General features: G+C 36.9%; 1 protein-coding gene across 1 annotated transcript in view; it reads left to right on the plus strand.

Moving 5' to 3' along the window:
• Positions 1-15421, plus strand: part of ARSK (arylsulfatase family member K) — a 45144-nt gene that overhangs the window by 28586 nt on the left and 1137 nt on the right. The window contains exons 5-7 of the mRNA XM_047076488.1: positions 1742-1913; positions 5427-5651; positions 14231-14455. Of these exons, the coding sequence (XP_046932444.1) occupies positions 1742-1913; positions 5427-5651; positions 14231-14455 (622 nt within the window). The remainder of the gene's footprint in view (positions 1-1741; positions 1914-5426; positions 5652-14230; positions 14456-15421) is intronic.

Here is a 15421-nt window from a genome sequence, read left to right on the forward strand (position 1 = left end):
TTTGCACTTTCAATGTCATGATAAATTTCTGAGAGTTCCTTTAAGGTACAGATTTTTGCTAGTGTCACTTTCCCTAGGACACGCTCATCCTTTTTTGCAACGGCCTTCCTCCTTTATATCCACGAGTGTGTCTTCGCCAGGCTCCTCTGGCTGCACAGCTAGAGTGTATCAAATGGCAGCAGTGTCAGCATTCTCAGATTGGCTACTTTTTCTATAACTCTAATAAATGTTTGATTCAAATTTCACATCTAGTGTTACCACTTTTTCATTTTTTTTTTTACTCTACATTTATCTTTTTTGGTAAGTCCCCTCTTTTGATTATCCATTTTTGCAAAACGTCACGTGGATTTTTCGCTGGGAGGCAAGGAGGCAGCACAAGGATACACTTTGCTGAGGGTACATAACTGAAGAAAAGATATGCAGTGACCAATCACTGACAGACGCTTTTAAAAATGACCTGATTAGTCACTGATTTGATACACATCTGTAATTTACATAGTGATTTGTAGACTAAAGAGCTAGCAGTATTTGTGAAATTTGCGCTTTATGCAGTATAATTACAGTTAATGTACTTTGGTAACTAAAATTTGGACTGTGTTGTTGAGGGACTGGTATTCCTTAAACTGTGGTAACTGAAATCCATACACATCTGGACCATGCAAATGAGGACTACCTGTGTTATGAAACGTGTCAAGTTAAATTTAAGTTCGTACCTAATCAGGGGGTACCTGGGCGGCTTAGTCAGTTAAGAGTCCAACTCTTGATTTTGGCGTAGGTCATGATCCCAGGCTCATAGGATCGAGCCTCATGTCAGGCTTTGCACTGAGCACGGAGCCTGCTTAAGAGTCTGTCTGTCCCTCTGCCCCTCCTGGCTCTCACTCTCTAAAATTAAAAAACAAAAACAAAATCTCTAATCAAAAATGCTAGGGGCACCTGGCTGGCTCAGTCAGTAGAGCATGTGACTCTTGATCTTGGTATTGTAAGTTCAAGTCCCACATTGGGTGTAGAGATTACTTAAAACTAAAATCTTTAAAAAAAAAAAAAAAAAAAGGGAATGTTTAGTGAACCCTGTTTCAAAGGAAACAATGTAAAATTTTTAGATACTTTATGTCTTCTGAAAAACTTGTATCTAGCTCTATCTTGAAAAATTTGTCTAGAATTAGTACTAGCCTAATGAACTGAATCAAATAACTTTTAAGTAAATTGCAAGTAGAAATTTGAGATTTTTTAGTTACATGACTAAAAAAAGACATGTATGACTTAAGTCTAGTCTTTTCACCAAAACTCTAAGCATTTATATGTATTAAAAAGTTGTATTTGTTTTTAGCAAACATTTGACTGTCTCACTCGATATTTGCATTTTTCTAGTGAACTGCTGGGAAAATGATCTAGCTTCTGAGGTTGCTGATTCTGGAATTTTGAGTTGATCACACGCTATGTTAAAAAGCTTGGATACTTTTTCTGGACTAGAATAATGCCTAATATAGCTCATGTTTATTATTGTCATGTATAATTATAAAATAATTTTTATAACTGTCTCACTATATATGCAAGTATTAGTATATACCTTTTGTTGTTACTATGAATATTAACATTTGTTCCTAATTATGTATTTGATTTACTTTTACATAACTCATAATTATTCTCTTCTACTATCCTAAGTAATTAAGTCAGTCCAGTTCACCATACATACTTGTTGGAGGAGAAGAATATTACTACCTTGTTTTTCTCTCCTTTTTAGGTATCTTATGATGCCATCAAAATCCCCAAGTGGTTACCTCTGTCTGAAATGCACCCTGTAGATTATTACTCTTCTTATACAAAAAACTGCACTGGAAAGTTTACAGAAAAAGAAATTAAGAATATTAGGGCCTTTTATTATGCTATGTGTGCCGAGACAGATGCCATGCTTGGTAGGTGGTATATTTAATAAGCAATTAAATGAAGAAAATGTATAATATTTTTCCAATAAACTGTGATCATGCTGGTTGGTGACTTGTATGAACTTCCTCAGATAGTGTTTTATAACAGTTGCTTAGATGCTAAAAACTTAAAATTATAAAAATCTTGACACATAAAAAATTGGATAATGTGCATTATTAATTGTGGAATAAAAAGCCTTTTCTATCTTGATTATTCATAAATTAAGAAATGCTCAGATTTGTTCATAAAGATAGGAGCATACAAGGCTAGTATCTGCTTGAAACAAAACTTTTTACCTGCTTTAAACAGGAATCAGTGTTTAACCAAACAGAGGGACCCATGTGACAGGAAATTGTAAGACAGCTTAGGTTCTAAGTGGCCCTAAGTGTTTAGTCACAGATTCTTGTGACTTCTCCCAAGCTTGTAATAACTTCGAAACAAAACCATTCTTCCCAGGCCCTTTAGAGCAAGGTTTAACTAAACCTGACATCAGTTTGCCATCAGTGTATTCTGGTCCAGAATCATATGGAGTTTCCTTCCCTAGCTCATTTCAAGACCCTACCTGGTTCCATAAGATGCCTATCAAGAAAGTGTTTTGTCTACTCATTTGTAGAGTTACTTGATGGCCATTTCTAATTTAGATTGGAGAACCCTTGGTTTAAAAAAAAAATTTATTTTTCTAACAAGTTATTTTTCATATTTTGCTATACTGTGGAGTGGAGCAGAATTGCTTTAGTGAAATGCGGGAAGCACCTCTTCTGTACAAAGTATACTTTGAGAGTGAAGGAGTGGCTGTTTCTTAAAAAGCATTCATTGGGCAAAAATAAAAATAAAAAAAAAGCATTCGTTGGGCAAAAATAGAAAAGTATAAAACAGAAAGCAAAAGAGATATGGGTAAATTATTTATATATAGTGAGTATAATATGATTTAAAAGTCCTAAGGATCTTCCAAGTACTCAATCTTAAATGTAAATGAGATTTTAAGTAAATTTCTTTCATCCTCACATTTTCTGATGTTTGTGAATATTGACCCATTTGCACCCTGGAAATTGCTTCCAAAAGTTTGCAGCTATCCATTCATCTGTATCTACTAAGGTGAAATACTTTATATTTATAATGTTGCTGCAGGGAGTGTGGGAATACCTCTTGAAGTCTCTTCAGAGGAAAAAAATGCAGCAGCAGCTCACTTCTAGTTACAAAGTTTATGGAATATGGTGTATCTTGTTAAATCCACAAAAAACACTAAGCTCTTGGGACACCTGGGTGGCTCAGTCAGTTAAGCCACCGACTCCTGATTTCGGTTCAGGTCATTATCTCACAGTTTGTGAGTTCCAGCCCTGTGTCAGGCCCTGCCCTGACAGCTCGGAGCCTACTTGAGATTCTCTCTCTTCCTCTCTCTCTGCCCCTCCCCCACATGTGCTCATGCTCTCTCTCTCAAAATAAATAAATAAACTTAAAACAAAAAACACTAAGCTCTTTTTCCACCTCAGGGCCTTTATATTTGCTTTTCACCTCTGCCTGGAATACTTTTCCATTTGTTTTAAAAAAAAATTTTTTTTTTTAATGTTTATTTATTTTTGAGACAGAGACAGAACATGAGCAGGGGAAGGGGCAGAGAGAGAGGAGACACAGAATCCAAAGCAGGCTCCAGGTGCTGAGCTGTCAGCACAGAGCCCAATGTGGGGCTCAAATTCACGAACCTCAAGATCATGACCTAAGCCGAAGTTGGACGCTTAACCGACTGAGCCACCCAGGTGCCCCTCCATTTGTTTTTTACATGGCTGGCTATTCTCAGTCTTAAGTTCTCAGTTCAAGTATCACCTCCTCAGGGATGTCTTCCCCACCACCATAAGTTAGTATACCAGCCCCACCATCCTGCTTACTCTATACCTTATCATCCTGATTGTTTATATAATCTTTAATTATTAAGTTTATTTACTTGTTTACATCTGCTTCCCTTGAACAATGAGAGCCTCATGAGGGCCATGACTTCAGTCTTATTCAGAATTGCAACATCCATGCCTAGCTTTGTATCCATGATGCCTGGCACATAGTAAGAACTCAGGAAACATTTACTGAATGAGGATAAACATCATTTACAACCTGTTGTTGTAACTACAGTTGTATACAAGTTGTTGGGGCCTTGGAGGAGAGCAATTCAGTCTACGTGGAAGAGCAGGGAATGTTTCACCAGGAAGATAATACTTGAATTAGGTCATAAAAGAAGAATGGGAATCTGCCAAGTAGCTGGCAGGAGAAATTCAACACAGATGAAGGCAGAGTGTGTGCAAGAAAGTCTTAACTAATTATTATTAGTTCAGGGAATTCTAAGTAATTTAGGACTATAAAAGGTAAAGGCTTAGGGGTAGCTGAAGGTGCTGAGCTTGCTCGGGAATTACACAATGGAAAGTTTTGAAAAAGTTTTAAGGTGAGGTGTGACATGATCAGATATTTTAGAAAGATAGCCACCAGAGTGGTACAAGGTTGGGGGGGGATGGGGGCAAAGGAGACCAATTAGGAAGCCATTACAGTTGTCCAGTTGAAAGATCCTGATGGTCTGTATTCGGTAAATAACTCCATAGAGCGGTGGGTCTTAGTTCTGACTGGACTTCAAAATCACCTGCGGATTTTGTTTTTAATAATACAGACCCTTGTAGGCCAGATTCAGGAACTGTCAAAAGAAGGAGGATTCCTCCCTGGACTATGCCTTACTGCGATTCTCTTCATTACAATGAAGAGGAGAGGGGGCACCTGGGTGGCTCAGTCGGTTAAGCATCTGACTTTGGTTCAGGTCATGATTTCATGGTTCGTTGAGTTTGAATCCCACATCCGGTGAGCTTGAGCCCTGCTTCTCTTTCTCTTTCTTTCTCTTTCTCTTTCTCTCGTTCTCTTTTTATCTTTCTCCCCCTCCCTTCCTCTGCCCCTTGTGGAATTCTCTCTCTCTCTCTCTCTCTCTCTCTCTCTCTCAAAAAATAGTGATCTATGATTAAGAGGACACTAATAGACAGGGACTAGTCACAGGAATTTTACTGTCCAGTTATTCCCTATCCAAGAATATGCTAAGTCTGACCTGCAAATTGGGGATTTCAAGAAAGGGTAGCAGGGAGGAGTTCTGATTTCCCACTGGGCAGAAATTGTGGAGTGGCGGTAATATCAGTCCTTTCATTGTCTGAGACATGTGCAGTGCTGACATCTAGAGTTGTTTCTCTTTTTTCATTCAAGTCACTAAGGGGGAAAAAAATTGCCCAATCTCTGACAGAAACATAGAAAGCAAGCCAGCATAATCTCCAGATAAAGAATCTTATTCTATTGGTTCTACATTTTCTCCTTCCTCTCTCTAGTCTGTCAGCTGAGGAGCAGGAACATGAAACTTGGCATAACTTACTAGATGACACTCAGATGTTAAGAATTATCCTAACAAACTCCTGCAAGTTAGGGTTGTTATAAACTTACTGTGATAAGACACAAACTAAAAGCTAACTAAGACTTGATTTGTATTGTAGGAGAAATTATTTTAGCTCTTCACCAGTTAGACCTTCTTCAGAAAACTATTGTCATATACACCTCAGACCACGGAGAACTGGCCATGGAACATCGTCAGTTTTATAAAATGAGTATGTATGAAGCTAGTGCTCATGTTCCACTGTTGATAATGGGACCAAGAATTAAGGCCAACCTACAAGTATCAAATGTGGTTTCTCTTGTGGATATTTATCCTACTATGCTTGGTAAGTAACACAATTCTGTAAATATTTATTTGTAATGATATTGGAAAATGATTAAGCAAAAATACAGGCTTTGCTGACTTGTTCATAACCTTGAGCAATTTTAACTGAGTCAAATCCACATCTGAAAAATGAGGATAATACTCTCAGGATCCTGTAACCTTCATACTCTACAGTTATTTTTCCCTTCAAAAGATTCACAATCAGGACATGACTATACAGTAGGCACCAAAGATATTCAGGTTCATAACTTTATAGATATGATCTGTGTATCATTTGATTCTCTACCACTACCTCTCAAAAGTATAAGCATTTCCTTTCTGGATTATTCCATCTACTTTGAAACTACTAATTTTGTACAGTATTATAGAAAAGTCTCTTAATTCTAATGTATGCACATATTTCTCCTCAGAATCTTTAGATTGTTCTGTGCTATGTGCTTTACTAGCTTCTTAATGTCTATACGCATAATGATAGGTCAAGAACAGCAACATTTGGATAGAGGCAGTTAACAGTTTTTGTGAAGATAACAGAACAACACCATCATCAAATTCAGGGGAAATTATATAGAACTGTTAGTCTCTTCTAATTTAGCAGAGTACTTTAAATTAAATAACATTTAAATACTGAAATTCTTCTGTTCTAAGGCACCATCAATTGCAAAAAGTACCATCTATTTATAAATAGATTTTGGTGAAAGAAAAAGATAACACAACATATGTTTAATATGTATATATCAAAATGTGAAAGAAACGTATATCTGAAAAGCAAAGACAGAAAAAAAGTTCTTTTTTCCTCCTTCCTTCTGGTACAGAGTATTTCCCTTCATTTAAGTAAACGCTACTCCAGGGTCTTAAATTTCTTTACAGTTGTTTTCATCATTTTCTTTTCTCTTTTATTTCACATCACTTCTTGTATCTGAACACACTTCTTTGTTGTCCTTTTGTCTGGTGATATTTTTAATCTCTTCAGTTTCTTAGTTGTCATTTGCTGGCTCCCCTTTATCCCAAAGCAATTATCACACTTAGTCATATCTCTGCCACTTTCTTGCTCTATCAGTTTTCAGGCAACCCTTATTACTTGCTCATTTCTGTTTTGATAAGAAATGTATGTATGATTATGTATATTTGTGTCTGTCTTTTTATCATCTTTATAGTTTTGTGAATATGTGCTTCTTGATGATGACATCTTTATAGTTTCCTCCTCTAGTTTTCTCTCCTGCAGAGGTCTCCCACCCCACTTCCAAATTTGCCTTCTCTGTTTTCTTAAAGTACAGTGATCAAAAGTCCAAATGATTATGAAAGGTTGGGATGATTCATTATCAGTGTTCCCTCAATATGTTTCATAGTGATATTTGACATTTTGTTTGTCTTTTGGACTCTAGCAGTTCAATAGACCATTATGCATAGGAAACTATCTGCAGTGACTCTTAATCTATGCTTAGTCACTCTATCATCCAATATATTAGTTGGTTAATATGCTTTGCTTAATTCAGTTTTCTTTAAACATTCTTTTACATTTGCCTACAGCACAAATTTTCTACTTTATAATTTTGATACACCATTATTACTACCTGCCATTTCATGCATCATAGAAGTTAAAAGTCATCTGCAAGATTTCACAATGTATTTACCTAACAGATTATATAAGAAAACACTAAATAAAGTTGGTTAGAATGAGGGAATTTATTACCCACTTAGAGGAACACCTGCCTATCCCTGGCTACTTTGTACTGCATGACAATAAGCATTTCCAAAACCAAACATTCCCAGAAACTCCTTGCATTCATTCCTTCCCTACTCTTCTGGAAATTATGTAAGTTCTCTCTGATTGCAAGCTTTTTCCCTACTATTTGTCAGTTAGTACAGATTTTTAAAACTTACAGTTCTGTGTAGATTTTTACTTATTTTTATCTTTTACTGATTCTTCGTGATAGACTCCTTCTGAATCACATTTCCCTACAGAATATATTTTATTAACAGCATTTAGATCATGTGTTGATTAGACCTGCCCAACTAGAGTAAAGGAAGTGAAGGCAAAAATCAGTGTCTAATTCTAAAGTGGAAATTAACATCTTAAGGCTTAGCACAGTTTATAATATGTGTCATTACAAATATTTTTATTATCAAAAGGGAAAAGTTACATTTATGTGGTTGAGACAGGAAGGAGAATATCTGTGTATGTGCCTTTTTATATAAAACACTGAAACATCCTACGGACTGGATGTTAGCCAGAGATAAGGTAGAAAGAGAATGAAGCATAGATGTACAGGAAGAATCTTATGTTGGAGCCAGGAAACAACATGGCAACATTAGCATTTATCTAAGATTAACCTTTTTACAAATGATAAAAGGTTAATATTTATAGAGCTCTTACAAATCTATAGGAAAAGAGAAATACCCTACTAAAAAATTGACCAAAAGATATAAACAAACAACTCACAATAGAAGATACACAAATGGCCAAGATACTTTAAAGATTCAAACTTGGTAGAAAAATATTAAAACGAAAAGATATCAATTTTCTTTCACATATAGAGTTTGCAAAGTTTAAAAAGAATTAAAAAATCTTATTTTGGAAATAGGCCTTCTCTTATTCTGCTTTTGGGAGTATAAACTGGCACAGATTTTCTGGAGGCAATGTGGCATTATGTTCCAAATTACTCAGAGATGTGCATACTTTTTGACCTAAAAATTCCAATTTTAGAAAATAACCTATAACTATATACAAAGATTTATCGGGGCACCTGGGCAGTTCACTTGGTTAATCAATTGACTCTTGGTTTCAGCTCAGATCATTATCTCACAGTCATGGGATCAAGCCCCATAGGGGGCTCCACTGGCAGCACAGAGCCTGCTTGGGATTCTCTCTCTCCCTCTCTCTCTGCCCCTCCTCCACTCATGTAGATGCTCTCTCTCCCAAAATAAGTAAATATCAAAAAATAGTAAAATAAAATTTAAAAAATTAAAATGAAATTGGTCAGGGCTAGAAGAGTTTAAAGCTACCTCAGTGAGAATTAACTTAAAAATTAGATTTGCGAGGACAGTAAATTCTATTTCACCTCTGCTTAATAAATAATATACAAATTGGGGGGGCGCCTGGAAGCGTCCGACTTCAGCCAGGTCACGATCTCGCGGTCTGTGGGTTCGAGCCCCGCGTCAGGCTCTGGGCTGATGGCTCGGAGCCTGGAGCCTGTTTCCGATTCTGTGTCTCCCTCTCTCTCTGCCCCTCCCCCGTTCATGCTCTGTCTCTCTCTGTCCCAAAAATAAATAAAAAACGTTGAAAAAAAATTTAAAAAAAAAATAAATAAATAAATAATATACAAATTGGAATAACGTATCTACAAGTCACTTCTTATTTTGTGATTCTGCTAACCAGTTAGGAGTTTACAATAGATACAAGACAATCTATTCTTAGGATTCGAAAAGCCCCCACTTTATTAGCTTAACCATAGCTGTATTATCTTGTATGCATCTAAATTACACACAGACTATGGGATTAAATTTTTAGATCAAAGCCTCAAGCCAGATATCCTCTTCCCTTCCAGTCTATTGGATCTCATAAATATCATATAAAAGTTGGTGATTCAAAAAACCTCAAATAGGATATTCAATAGGAAAAACCAGCTGGGTTTCCTGTTTTAATAAACCTACCTTACTATGAAGAGGCTGTTCAAATTTAAGAGGCTACAATGCTTTTATTAAAAAGTCTGAATATACAAATAGTTTTTAAAGGGTATTTAATGACACCTGAAACTAATATTGCACTCTATGTTAACTAGCTGGAATTTAAATTAAAACTTGGAAAAATATAAAAGTTACTTTAAAAGAGTTTTTTTCTTTTCTATAAAATGATATTTTATGATAAAGTGGGTATTCTTAGTGTGTTTATCTTAGTAGGTGCTTTGTGGTATACTCTCACATTATCATTTTCTAATACTGGCAGAAAAGTGCCATTTTTATGGACAAGAAGTCTTTATACTATTAAAGTTGATACCATTTCAGAGATTATTCTTTAAAAATTACTCCCCCAATATTATCTTCTCTAATAATCTAGTACCAACATCTTTTGGCTCAGTTAGAAATGAAAGTAAATTAAAATTGTTTTAACTTTAAACTTATTTTCATGTGAATTTTTTTCTTTTAAAAGTTGATCTTTTTTGTAAAACACCTGCCTTCCTCTCATATGAAAGATAAATCCATGTTTTTTGGATTGTGAAAATATAATTATATAAAAATGCGGTTGTGTTTGAAAGAATACTTAATTGCTAAGGATTCAAACTGCAAACCCGTCCTTGTTACAAGATCTTAATGGAGGGTTGGGAGAAGCATTCTACACAGACTTTTTTTTTTTTTTTTTTTTTACCTAAAAAATATTGCAAAGTTGAATAACTACAGTAAAGTAAGACTTGTGTTGTAGTCCTGAAGAATCCAGAGATCCTGGAGTCAGACTGCCTAAATTCAAATCCCTCCTTCAGTATTGGCCTGGGGCAAGTTACTTAACATCTGTGGTCTACAGTTTTCTTATCAATAAAATGTAAATAATAGTGGGTAATGCATAGCTTAGAACAATGACTGGAACACTGTAAACAATTAAATGTTAGACATTATCATCATTAGTATTTTTTATTCTTAGGTATGCCCTCAAAAATGTACACGGCTGGGGCGCCTGGGTGGCGCAGTCGGTTAAGCGTCCGACTTCAGCCAGGTCACGATCTCGCGGTCCGTGAGTTCAAGCCCCGCGTCGGGCTCTGGGCTGATGGCTCAGAGCCTGGAGCCTGTTTCCGATTCTGTGTCTCCCTCTCTCTCTGCCCCTCCCCCGTTCATGCTCTGTCTCTCTCTGTCCCAAAAATAAATAAACGTTGAAAAAAAAAAATTTTTTTTTTTTAAAAATTAAAAAAATGTACACGGTTGGCATCATTGCCATACCAGTCTAAAACTTTATCTACTCATATGGTCAGGAAGAAATATATTGGGGCGTCTGGGTAGCTCAGTTGGTTAAACATCCAACTCTTGATTTCCGTTCAGGTCATAATCTCATGGTCATGGGATCGAGATCCTCATCCAGCTCCATGCTCAGTGCAGAGCCTGCTTGGGATTCTCTCTCTCCTCCTCTCTATGCCCCTCCTACATTCAAGTGTGCGTGCTCTCTCTCTCTCAAAATAAATAAATAAACTTAAAAAAATATACATAATATCTTATCTCTCTTCAGGAGACCATTATATATATATATCCAGGTCTGCATTTTTCCCCATTTATTTATTATTTTAATTTTAAGGCACTTTATTAAGAATCCTGCAGTTACTTTTAATCTTTCTTACGCTACCAAGAAAGATGAAACTTACTAAAATGTAATCAGAATGACAGATTTGCTAGAAGAAAAAAAATTACGAAAAATAGTTTTAAGCAAAGATCAAAGAGCTCTTGGAAATGCAGTTTAAACTAAAGTGCTTTTGAGGAAACCATTAATATATGAGAAGTGAATACCCAGCTTCCTGAGGCACAGAAAAGTAAATAAATATGTATTTATTAAATACGGTGGATATTTGATATGGCTTTTATTCTTCACCAGTTTACAAAGGTATATTATACTACTACTAATAGATTGGAAATAATTCGCCATTCTCTCTTTCCTGGACTCCTACAGTAGCTTCCTGATGTCTACCTACCTCCTGCTCATACCACCTTCAGTCATTTCACCACGCAGTAGTCACCGTCAGACATGTCATGCTTCTACTCAGAATCCTCTACTGGCTTCCTATTTCACACAGAGTAAAAATTCAAAATCTCTTATTGTGCTTGAGATTCTAACATGATATCTTCCCTCTCCTAACTCCTCTTTTACAATTTCATCCATCACTTTGACTCTGCTGTAGCCATTCAGGGCTCCTTGGTGTCTGGGGAATGAACTAAGCAGGTTCCTGCCTCAGGGTCTATACATATGCTATTCCCTGGGGTGTTGCTCTACCACTCCCATCCCCCACCCCACCCCCACCCCCAGATATCTTTAGGACTCAGCCTAGCCCTTCCTCAGGGTTTAAATGGCACCTCCTCAGAGAGGCTTCCCTGAACACACTATATAAAATAGCACCTGAACACATACTCGACATCCTTCTCTGTCTCCTTTCCTCTGCTTTCTTCTTCTTCATTGCACCTAGCACCATCTGACATGTTTATTTGTCTCACCATGTTAGAAGGTAAGCTCCAGGAGAGCTAACTGCTTTGTCCTCTGTTGTTTCCTTACACCTGAAATAGCACCTAGTTTATCGAATGAATTTAAAAAATATTTAAATGCACTCTTATCCCAGTTTACTACTGACTTCTCATAAACATAGGAGACCCATGTAAATTTTCTTAGTCTTATGAGCTTCTTTAGGAGAATTCAGCCTGGAATAAATCTGAAATAAAGTATTTCTTTTTTTTTTTTTAACTTTATTTGAGAGAGAGCGAGAGCGTGCGCATGTGCACGCATGCGTGCGCACAGACACACACACACACGCATGCTTGCATCAGCGGAGGGGCAGAGAGAGAGAGAGGGAGAGAATCCCAAGCAGGCTCCACACTTAGCACAGAGCCCAATGTGGGGCTTGATCTCACGACCATGAGATCATGACCTGAGCTGAAATCAAGAGTCAGACGCTCAAACAACTGAGCCACCCAAGCACCCCTGAAACAAGGTATTTCTAAGTATCAAAGGTTATTAAAATGCTGAATACAGGGACTTCATGGGCCTAGGTATATGCCAATTGGTCCTTGCTTTCCAATCATCTTCCAAGTCCTCTTCTGTTGCCACCCAACGGCTGCCATGCAGACCAGCCTGACCCAGCCTGTTCCCTCGATACTTGGGTTCCTTACGGTAAGACCTCACAGTAGTAGCCTACTGTCTTGTAGCTCAAGTGAGTTTTATCTCAGGCTGTTCCTTTGTCTCATGCACATCCTGCTTAATGTCTTTGTTCCTTTTGTTTTTAACCAGTTATCTCTGATCTTTCTCTTTTTCTTTCTTACTTTCTTCCTCAAAAAAATCCATAATTATGATTGGTTGGCAGAAGATCAGTACTTATAAAATGCCCCTCCCAAGGAAATGGAGGATACAGATTTTTAAATTACATCATATGTAAAACATGCACCTTCAGAAAATTTATAGAGGTTTTTGTCTACTTCCTTATTCTCCTTTAATTAACCTATTTTTCCTCAAATACTTACAGTCAAGTTAATTTTCCTATTCAATTTTGCTTAACTCCTAGAATTGCAGATATATTACTTCCTATTTTTTATTGAAAATATTTAATTATACTTAAAAACCATGGAACATGGAAACTAGAAAAGGGGTGGAGAGGCAAGTACAAATCATTTTGGAACCGTCCCAAGTACCAGCCATAATTAATGGTAATTTTTCTATAGGAAAAAGACAGTTTGAGTTCCAAATACCTTAAGAGAAAGAGAGACACACAGAGCATGAGTGAGGGAGGGGCAGAGAGAGAATGAGACACAGAATCTGAAGAAGGCTCCAGGCTCTGAGCTGTCAGCACAGAGCCCAACACGGGGCTCGAACTCACCGACTATGAGATCATGACCTGAGCCAAAGTCGGACGCTCAACTGACTGAGCCACCCAGATGCCCCAAAAGGACTTCTTTTTAAATTAGACATCTCTCATGCCTTATATATTTATATTTGATAAGGGAAAAATAAGTTATTTTTTCCTAAATCAGTATAATCCAGGATTTCCAACATATGTTCTGCAAAATACTAGCCCCTGAAGATGCTACTTGAGAATAAAATATTATGTCATCAAATAACTTTGAGACACATGGCATGCCACTATTAAAGGTTTATGAGAGGGGTGCCTGGGTGGCTTAGTCGGTTAAGCGTCCAACTTCAGCTCAGGTCATGATCTCACAGTCCATGAGTTTGAGCCCCGCGTCGGGCTCTGTGCTGACAGCTCAGAGCCTGGAGCCTGTTTCAGATTCTGTGTCTCCCTCTCTCTCTGCCCCTCCCCTATTCATGCTCTGTCTCTCTCTGTCTCAAAAATAAATAAACGTTAAAAAAAAAATTTAAAAAAAAAAAGGTTTATGAGATACATCAGCAATACATTTACATCTACAAAAAATTTACCTATTTGATTTTAATCCTTGTTTGTAAACATGTATGACTCCTAAGCCCCTTTTTCATATAGGTCTTATTAATATCTGGTAGAACAAATGTGAGAAGCAACTGTGATCATTTATCATTCGGAAATAAATGACTGATTAAATAATATATGTTGAGGATTTCCTATCAGGCACTGTTCTCAGAATTTTACATAAGTATCACATTTACACCTAATATAAGCCTTTGAAGTACAGGTGTGATTATTATTCCCCTTTTACAAATGAGGGGATTGAGTTTTGGAGTGGTTAATATCATGCCCAAGGTCACATGGGTAGTGAAGCATTTACTTCAAATAGACCTACGCAGTCTATTTACAAAATCCATATATGGTCTTTTGTCTCTGCAACCTTTGATGATGTCATATGTGAATGTTTCAACTAATAACTAGTAAAAGAATAAGTTATTTTAAAATATTGTGTTATTTTGTTACATAGATATTGCTGGAGTTCCTCTGCCTCAGAACCTGAGTGGATACTCGTTGTTGCCATTATCATCAGAAACGTTTAAGAATGAACATGAATTCAGAAACCTACATCCACCCTGGATTCTAAGTGAATTCCATGGATGCAATGTGAATGCTTCCACCTACATGCTTCGGACTAACCAGTGGAAGTATATAGCATACTCTGATGGTACTTCAGTATTGCCTCAACTCTTTGGTAAATCTGTTGATATGTTTTTGTAAGTGTGGTACTATATGTAATGAGTTGACCTATACAGTGTTGTTCAAGAGATCTAGTAATCTTTAGTTAAATGCATAAATCTCTGCTGCTTTTTGTGGCAGGAGAGTCTACAAATGGTTGTCCATTTGAGGTGAAGGTTCTTTGTAAGTCATCTGAATTCCACAGCAAGTGCCCGAAAACTTCTGATCTGAGTTTCAAGATTGAAACCACTGTTTTCTCTGATCAAGGTGTCTTCTCATATTCATGCTTATCTGTCTCAAACAGTGGTCATCACCCTCTCATTATACCATGGTTTTAGCTATTCTGGAGAAATAACCCTTATATGTTGTGGAGCCTGACATTCTACATCTATCATTTAATGTTTGCCTCAACTCTACAAGATGACACCATTATCCTTATTTTGTAGAGAAGACCAGGGGTTAAATGGACTCAGATACCAATGAAAAATCTCATAGCTAAGTGGCAGGGCTGGGATTTTAACCCAGGTCTAAGTTTCAAAATCCATGCTCCTTCCACTCCACAAAGATGCCTGCTAGCTTCACTACTCTATGAATTAATCTTAAAACAACATTATTAAATTAAGGCTTTACTCACCCTTCGCCCCCTTTTCACACAAAATACACCGTTATTAATATTCTTTTCTCCCTAAGTTTCCTTTCCAGTTACAAATGTCAAAATTATTAATTCCAAATAATTCTTCAGGGACCAAACTGATTGGCCTATGCCTCTCCCCATAACTGTAAGAGCAGGAGATTCTCGGCTTCAAAAGGAAGTCCTTAAATTTTTATCCTGATGAGTCTTGGGCATGTCTTGCTCATTCATTGGCCATGTTCTGCAAAAAGCAGATGTAACAGTCAAAGGACCAGTGAGTGAGCCTGCCTTTCCTATATTCTCTGGGGTTTATTGACTGCTTTCCCTGACCAAAGAGGTGTCATCTAAAGT

This window comes from Lynx rufus, unplaced genomic scaffold (assembly GCF_022079265.1).
Source record: "Lynx rufus isolate CCGP_SWC_20201006 ecotype Redwood Valley unplaced genomic scaffold, mLynRuf1.p SCAF_1, whole genome shotgun sequence".
Lineage (NCBI taxonomy): Eukaryota > Metazoa > Chordata > Mammalia > Carnivora > Felidae > Lynx > Lynx rufus.